The sequence below is a fragment of the Chaetura pelagica genome, unplaced genomic scaffold (assembly GCF_000747805.2).
Source record: "Chaetura pelagica isolate M959 unplaced genomic scaffold, ChaPel_1.0 scaffold120, whole genome shotgun sequence".
Taxonomy (NCBI): domain Eukaryota; kingdom Metazoa; phylum Chordata; class Aves; order Apodiformes; family Apodidae; genus Chaetura; species Chaetura pelagica.
Genome location: NW_009951952.1, coordinates 735,259 through 743,756, shown reverse-complemented (window position 1 = coordinate 743,756; position 8,498 = coordinate 735,259). Strand labels below are relative to the sequence as shown.

General features: G+C 46.3%; 3 protein-coding genes across 3 annotated transcripts in view; 1 reads left to right on the top strand and 2 right to left on the bottom strand.

Annotated features, from left to right (window-relative positions):
* The window catches only part of PHB2 (prohibitin 2), a 5,528-nt gene extending 5,411 nt beyond the window's left edge, over positions 1–117 (bottom strand). Inside the window, exon 1 of the mRNA XM_009998901.1 lies at positions 71–117. Within this exon, the coding sequence (XP_009997203.1) occupies positions 71–117 (47 nt within the window). The remainder of the gene's footprint in view (positions 1–70) is intronic.
* Positions 7–1,797, top strand: EMG1 (EMG1 N1-specific pseudouridine methyltransferase). Its single transcript, XM_009998454.1, has 5 exons — positions 7–26; positions 305–446; positions 808–866; positions 1,032–1,181; positions 1,485–1,797. The coding sequence occupies exons 2-5, from the start codon at positions 314–316 to the stop codon at positions 1,596–1,598; spliced, it is 456 nt and encodes a 151-aa protein (XP_009996756.1). The 5' UTR covers positions 7–26; positions 305–313; the 3' UTR covers positions 1,599–1,797.
* A 358-nt stretch (positions 1,798–2,155) lies between these two features.
* LPCAT3 (lysophosphatidylcholine acyltransferase 3) lies at positions 2,156–8,008 on the bottom strand. Its single transcript, XM_009998889.1, has 12 exons — positions 7,831–8,008; positions 7,616–7,722; positions 7,369–7,462; positions 7,215–7,252; positions 5,992–6,170; positions 5,471–5,579; positions 4,707–4,793; positions 4,216–4,382; positions 3,431–3,578; positions 2,749–2,907; positions 2,506–2,632; positions 2,156–2,377 (listed from the first exon to the last, which is right to left on the bottom strand). Exons 1-11 carry the CDS (start codon positions 8,006–8,008, stop codon positions 2,516–2,518), a joined length of 1,383 nt encoding a protein of 460 aa, XP_009997191.1. The 3' UTR covers positions 2,156–2,377; positions 2,506–2,515.
* Between the last annotated feature and the right edge of the window lie 490 nt (positions 8,009–8,498).

Sequence of the window (8,498 nt, the reverse complement as noted above, 5' to 3'; positions counted from 1 at the left end):
AGGTTCGGCCCGACATCACGCACCAGGTACCGGGCGGGCCGGCCCTGCTGCGGGTGCCCCCGGGACGGGCTGAGCGCGGGTCTGCCCGCTGCTCGTGGGGCTCGAGAGCTCAGTCATTCCGTTCGCTGCCATACGGGGCGGCTTTAGCTCAGTGCTGCGGTACAACTCGTGTGGCCACATCAGTTGTTTTCTGCCTGAACATCCATCTCTTCTGCAGTCACGGGGCCTAACCCTCCAGTTTTCCACGAGCCCTCTCTCTCTTGTGCCTTTTCCACTTCTCTTACTGCAAGCTTTTATATTTCAGAGTCTTCTGATGCTCATGGACAGCCCCCTGAATCGAGCTGGTCTCCTTCAGGTTTATATCCATACCCAGAAGAATGTGCTAATCGAGGTCAATCCCCAAACCAGGATCCCAAGAACTTTTGATCGATTCTGTGGTCTTATGGGTACGTAACAATAATACACTTTAATACCAGCCACAAAATCATGCAGGAAGGTGCTTAGGAGTGGCAGGATTTTGTGGGAAGAGTCAAAAAGTTGCACCAGCCTTAAAAATGGGAGTGAGACAAGAGCAGACAAATGAAAAGTGCCTTTTTGTGAGTTTCCAGGATAGTCCAGCTGCTTGTTCCTTAGCACGATGGGGAGACCCCTGCATGAGACTGCATTAGCAGCAGTGTAACTTCCTGCTCAGCATCTTTTAGGAAGATGCTAGGAACTCTGCAACTAGATTTCTCTGATCACGGGGTAGAGGGTAGGATTTCTCCAGCAAACAAACAGACAGCTTAAGTCATTTTCTTCTCTTGCCAGTTCAGCTGCTGCACAAGCTCAGCGTTCGAGCAGCTGATGGGCCTCAGAAATTGTTGAAGGTAAACATCCTTTGGCTGTTCACACACGAGGTTGCAACATTCCTCCTTTGCAGCTTGTGATAGAGGAATTTATTACGTTTTTCCCTTGGTTTTTGGTAACAAGCTCTGAACTCAGCTAGCTCGTGCGGCCTCTTACCTCTCTGTGCCCCTGTTAACTTGCTGCAGGTCATTAAGAACCCGGTCAGCGACCACCTCCCTGTGGGCTGTATGAAGATAGGAACCTCTTTTGCAGTCCCAGAGGTGTCAGATCTGCGTGAGCTGGTTCCTGCAGAAGAGCCAGTTGCCATTGTGGTGGGAGCTTTTGCCCATGGTTCGGTACGTGCACCTATCCCTTCCTTGGAGGTGTAAAAATCTCTACAGCATTTACTTCATTCTAGATCCCAGTATGGTGATTGTTCTGCTTTTGCTTGCCCCCCTGTCCTGCTCCCCGGGGCTTTCCCCGAGGTGGGCTGCAACTCAGGACTTGTCTCTCCCGCGAGAGGGCACTAGGGAGGGCACTCGTCCTGCTGTGTTGCACTGTCACTGTTCAGCCTGGCAGAACTAATGTGCCTGTCAAACCAATGGAGATGGGACCAAGTGAAAACCTGTGACTTTGTTTTGTTTTCTCTCTTCCCCCAGGTCAATGTTGACTACACAGAAAAGATGGTCTCCATCAGCAACTATCCCCTGTCTGCTGCCCTGACATGTGCTAAAATTACTACTGCCTTTGAGGAAGCCTGGGGAGTAGTATGAGCTGCTGCTGCTTCTGTGCTGATGGACTCCTATACAGTGACTCCACATTCTGGAGAGGCTTTCATACTGAGGTGTGGACCTGGAGGACTTTGGGCTCCTGGAAGGGAAAAGACTTTCATTTCATCCTTGTAGCTTCTGGAGCAATGAGACTTTAAATGCAATGACATTTTTTTCTCCTATTAAAGGTCACCTTTGATAAAAGTGCTTGTGTATTTTACTTTTTCAGATTTCATCTGTGGGCAAGCTTGATCCCCTATTGCAGGGACTCAGCCCAGATTTGCCATGGAACTGAAATCCTTAGCTCTGCCCTTAGCATCATACTGCCCTGCAGCTCATACTGCTCAGTCCTGTAGAATCACCTTGCTTGGGGGTGTGCAACAGGGTGCACTCCCACACCCAGCCACCTGAGCAGAAAGGAGCTGAAGCTCATTTGAAAAAGACCAGGAGCAGTTTTTTATCTTGGATGACAAACGTAGAAAAGTCAGAAGGTGGCTCCAATGCAATACAGTGCCTGCCGTGAGTGTTTTACAATCATCTGAGATCAGCAGAGAGATACAAGTGTCCACTGAGGGAGGCAGAGAGATAAGGCAACATATAGAAGGTGGAGGATCTGGAAGGAGGCTTACTCCATTCCCCTCCTTTTGGGTCTCTGACCCTGTGCTTTCTCTTTCCCCCTTCTTGCAGTCAGAAAAGTCGTACTTCAGCACAGAAAACTTGGCAGGTGATGCTTTCCTTCTGGAGTGTTAGATCAACTCCTACAAATGCACAGGTGGTACAGTCTGAAAAAGAGAAAAGTGCTGGATTTCAGTGGTTGTTACGTTTCCCTTTCACCTTGACATGTAACATTGCTGCCCCACTTCATCTCCTTGCCCGAGGGTGGGATTCCCTCCGCATCATACAGCCTTACCTTTTGGCTGTTATTCTGGCTTTTTAAGCCTTTCTTTTCGTGGCACAATTAATCTGCGAATGTAAGGCAACACCAGCAGTAAGGTGAAGAACAACACGTGGCCAAGGAAATAAACAGACCTATACACCTGGGAAGAGAAAGGCAGGGTTAAGGATCAGCAAGCAGCTCTGAGCCAAGAACAGCTGAGAAGGCATGGAGGGGAAAAGGCGTTGGTTTCATGGGTTGTCTGTGGCTAGTGGATACCTTCATCCATTTGTCCCAGGTGAAGAGGCAGAATGGCACCAGAGAGTAACCCATGAACAGCCAGTGGTTGGCCTGCTGCAGCACGTAGAAGATGGGCCGCAGGGCAGTGATGGAGGCCAGAGTGCTCAGGGGAGGGCTGTCCCGAACAAGGTTTATGACCTAATTCAAAGAAAAACCAGAAGTCTCCTCAGTTGGGTGTCCTATGGCTAGATTTGCAGGCTCTGGGGCCAAAGTATCTGTGTAAAATGAATTTCAGTAAGCAGTCAGTCTAAAATATTTACATCTCCCATCCTGCTCAATGTTTTAATTAAGGAAAAAAAAAGCTTAAATACGGAATATTGTTCTCTCAGTACTGGGAGATTTAGCAGAGGCATTCAGCTCATGTGCTTGTCCTCCAACCTTTCCAGCTGCCAAGAACTTCTGTTGCCCTCTATTCATATGTCAGGCTCTCCATTTTTCTTCCTGTCAGCTCCTCCACTCAAATTTATGGCTTGCCAATGCAGAAGCAAGCAACCTACTGAACTCCAGAGCACAGAACTGCATCATGTTTTAAAACCAACTCCACAGGAAGCAGCTATGTTTCATATTTAATCCAGGGAAAGCCTTCACTAGGGCTGTTTCCAGGCTGGCAGGGAAAGGCTAAGGCAGGCCACCCCACTCTGGGAAGTCAGACAAAGCGCACCTGTCTTTCAACGATGACTATAAGCAACTCCATTTGAAAGCACACCAGGTAGCCAGAGTGCAGCCCGTGCCAAATGGCCAGGAAGAACAGGGCCAGTGCCTGTGACAGCAGTTTGTTACCCAGGAACTTCAGGCGCTTGAAGATGTAGCTAGAGCAGAAAAGAAACAAACTCAAAGTGCTTCCAGTTTATCGTCTGTCCTCCCCTCGCTGTGCCAGAGGTGCAGGGCCCTGGGGACCATACGCCTTTGCACACCCTGTGGTGACACAAACAGCAAGACGGCTCCCCGTGCCAGGGCAAAGTGCACCTCAGCCCTTCTCTTAAAAGAAATCCCAGCTAATTGGAGGAAGTGGTTCATCCAACAACGCACACAGAGGTGAAGGTGTGTTCCAATTCAGTGATGTATCCCAGCAACTGTGTTGAACCCAAACCCGGCCGAGTCACTGCACAGGAGGCTTTCAGGAGGCACGATGCAGGAACCCGCAGTCAGAGCACTTCTGTGGCCATTGACCAGGCAGCTGAAGGGCTTGCTGTAGTCCCACTGTAACCTCTGCCCTCCTGCTGCCACCAACTGCTTCCCTAGATTAATGAACTGCCCTTTCAGGTGGAATGAAAAGATCTGTCTAACCCAGTAACCAGTTTCAAATGGGACAGCAGCAAAGAAAAGTGTGTTAAGAACTGAAAACTGGCAGATTCTTCCTCTAGTGCTCCCTCTCAGCCTAGGATCTTGGTTCTGTTGTCACAGACAATACCACACATTACAGAAGGGGATTTTTGTCCTGCTCACCGGGCCACCCAAGCATTGGTGTTGATGTTGAAAGAAGCAATGGTCCCTGTGAACAAAGGTGTTGTCTCATACAGCCAGACCTTCATGTTGGCACAGGCATCCCACAAAGGCTTTCCATTCTTGTCCTTCCCATTGTACCCCAGACCAACAAGGATGCAGACACCTTCCTATGGAAGAAGATTCACAAGAGAGATGAGAAGAAAACACAGCCCCCCTCCCCCTTTTTTTTTTGGTAAGGCAGAGCTGGGGAAGCTCTGACTCTCACTGTGTTGAGAGGAGAGACACTACTGCAGATGGAACAAATGGATTAAAAACTGCCTACTTTTTTGTTAGCCAGCCTTTGTGAACTTGAAGCAAGCTTAACTGACCTGCACTGATCTCCAGATATTTGGATGACTTCAATTTAGTGCTAAGTCCAAGAGCATACTAAGCTGCAAAGGGGCTACCTTTCTTCATTTGTCTTTTGTTTCTGGAATGGTATCTGGACTCACCGTAACAAGCCAGCAGGTGACGTATTTGTAGAGTATAATTTTTCCCCAGATCAATATGTAACCACAACGGAACCAGAAAGGCTTCTCCTGCAGAGAGAAGAGTGAAATAGAACAAAAATAAAAGCCAGAGTTGAGTGGCAATAATGAGACAAGGTAGAAAAGATGTCATAACTGTTGTTTGTTTTAATCTGATGTGTTGAGGCTGCTGTGTGGACTGAACTGCCAGGCTCCTGGCTTATGCAAATTTGCATCTCATTCTCCTTTCTTTGGGAATATTTGGATATACTGAAATAGGTACTTTGGGAAGACTCCAAGATTAGCATAATAATGGTGGAATTTACACCCTCATTTATTCATACTGACACAGAAACACTATCTGCAGGTAGGATGTACTTGTTAGGAATTTTCTAAGAACCTCAAAGTTGCTCTTAAGCCTTCCAAGTTACTCTAGTCAAGTTCTTTGCATGTAATTTTTAAATGGAAGGTCATTCAAAGGTCACAAAACACATGTTAGGTTTCCAAAACCAGGATTAATTCTCTTATTGTTTTCATCTGGTTCAGTTCAGATGAACACATTCCAGTTCTGCATCAAATGGAACACACAGGACAGGCAGTGAAGCCAAATCAGTTGTGCAAAGGCTTATCACTAGTTGCTGACTTATTATTAAATTGAGGCAAAATTAAGAAAAAGATATTCCACTCTTGTGATTCCACCAGAGAAGGGGAATTCTTCTGCACCCCAGAACTGCCAAATGCATACATACCATATAGTCATCTGAGATGAGGTATTCATCAGAGATGTACAGGCTTGACAAGGTATAGGTTACTAGAAACAAGAGACCCAAACTCAGGCGCTTGAGAGCAGGTACAAAACTGAGAAGGAAAAATATGAAGGTCAAAGAAAAGCTTTGGAAAGAGACTGTCAAACTCATCATTTTAAAAACAGAAGTTGAGAAGAGGAGGTAGGGGAGATAGTGATAGGGAGTCACCATCTTCCACTGCAGCAGATGCCTCTGTTTGGAAGCTGGCATGCTAATGTTACCAGGTTGGGACTAAGTCTGTGCTGAAGATGTCAAATGGTTGTTGATGTTGATGCCCTGGAACAATGCTAGGACATGAAGCAGAGAGTTACAAGCAGCTTTTCAAAGTTGCCATGTTTTATAAATCGCTTTTGGCCACAGCACTTTAGTGTCCAGGTCAGAAGGCACTCTGCTGCAGGGAATGTGTGAGGGATTCAGCATTCTAGGATCTTAGGAAGGCGAGAAGCTAGATGGCTTTTTATTACCTATTGGGTCTCTGGCCTGGAACGTCAGTCATCTCACCCCTTGCCAGTTTCTGATAGTCTACCATGGAGAACTGAGGCCCCACCATGAAGGCACCATAGAAATAGGAGAATCCTGAGACCTCCAGCAAGGTAGGAACTCCACGGACAGCAAATTGCCGCTGCTCAGGGGTCAGGAACTCCTGCACCAAAGGCAGTGGCATTAATATCATCCTAGGGGATCTCATTCTAGCTCTGGATGTTACGTTCTCAACCTACTTCCTTAATGGTCTCAGTTCTTGCTCTCCATGTATAGGGAACTTTCCACTTTGTACTTCAGGTCCATTCCTCTCTCCAGCCCTGTCTATGCCTGCCCCTTTAAATAGCAACAAGACCCAATGGTTGAGACCCATTGCACAGATCTCTATTCCCAAATAAACTCAAAACATGGAAGGATGACATGCATCCCTGCTGGCACAGTAAAAGCGCCATACCTGACCTATCCCAGTCTCTGACTTCAATCATATGTACTCTCTCAAGACCTTATTGTCCTATAATTCCTACTTCTTGATGCAATAATTCATTGTCTCTAAATACTTGAAACTTCAGCTTTGGAAATTTCAGCTCAATCTTGTTTTCTTGCAGTCAGCAGTGATTCCATGGATACTAAAAACTCGGTCAGGCCCCAAACAGAAGGGGAACGCAGATACTTCATGCAGGATTAGGAGACTGTAGCAAGTGTTCTGCCTTCTCCCACACATGCTGTGCAACTTCTCTCACTGCTCTAAAAACAGGGCCCTAACACATGGTAAAGGGCAACAATTCACAAGGATACAATAGACTAAACAAGGAAAAGGAAGACGGGAGCTAAGATCCAGTGCTGATGGTCTGCAAGCTAAAGGTACACTACCCACAAGACACAGAGCACTTGGGGACTGGGAATCTAAAGCAACAGATTTGGAGGAAGGAGATGGAATTTGCAAGGGGGCAGAATAATATTCTGACACGATTGAAACAACTTTTTTCCATCTCTAATCACTACTGTCTCTGTTCCGAATTATTTCTTTCCACTCCAGAGTTCAGTGCTCCCAGACACTGACACAGCTCCCCACTCAGCTATGTGGTTCACCAAACAGCGAATGGAGCTTGCTAACTCACATCCTTTGAACTTGATGTTCTGACCTCTAGCTACCAGAATGGCACAGAAGAGGGGAGGAGGAATGATGGAGAAATGGTGTCTTACTCACCGGAGCTTTTCCTCCATCATAGTAATCAATGGCCAGACCTAGAGGTGAGAAACAACTATGTAAAGCCCTGGGATGGGCTGGTTGGGCTGAACAAGCAGTCCTCTTGTCCTTGAGGATTGTAGAATGCAAAAAATAAGAAGGAGGTGTCACTCACCAATCAGCTTGAGTGTCAAGACACAGTGTGGCATTGTCCACTTGATGTCATAATGCTCCGTGGCTGTGAAGTAATATCCAGCCATAAGGTATGTCTAGAAAAAAAGCATTGTTTGGGTTATTTAAACCAAGTCCTCCAGCTGGTTTTGATCTGTCTCCACTCTTCCACCCACAGTTGCTACTGGGAAGCACAAAACTCAACAGAGGGCTCCTTTCTACAACCCAATGCAGTTAGAAAAGAGTTTTACCATCTGAAAGAGGAACGTGGTGAAGACGGCAGTGACTGTGCGACCCATTAGTCTCAGGATGAGGAACTGGATTAGGACACACAGCAAGGAATGAAAGAACTGCATCCCTGTGGGATGGGAGAGAGAGAGATATGAAGTAGAAATTACACTACAGGTCCTCCCAAACCACAACACACCCTGAGCCAGGCAGCTCTCTCTGCCCCAATTAATCTTACCAAAATTGAAGTAAGCAATTGAGAGGCCTGTGATCACATTGTAGAGGTGAATGAGGTAGGTCTCCTTCTGGAAGAGGAAACAGCGTTGGAACAAGGCAAAAGGGTATCCTGAGTAGAGGAGGAAAAGGAGAGAAAAGAAATAAAGATTAAAGAGTTGGAAATGAGCGTAGGCAGACATTTGTAATGGTCCAGATGATAGCTTCCTTCAGCATGTTATTAGGAACATGTACTTTACACAGATTCATCCACACAGGTCCCAGTATACATTCCTGATATTGCATTTCCATCTGGGGAGATAGATGCCAGATGAATTACTCTGTATATTGTACAGAAGAAAATACTTCAACAGGAACATATCAAAGTTGACATTGAAGTGCAAGTGATTCCAGGATTACAGTTACTGGCTTCATTCAGCACATGTGACAGATAATGCTGAAAGACATGAATCAGACTTCAATCTCTGATTCATTTCCAAATTCTGTGACATACACAGTGAAAGTGGTGAAAAGCTAGATTTAAAAAAACCAACAACACAACAAAAAACCCCACCAGAACAACAACAGAAAAACAACAAGGGGGGGAGGGGAATTTTATAATACCATCACACTGTCCTTAAAAAAGTCAATCCCCTCTCCCACTTCAATGAGTTCTTACATGATGCTGACCAC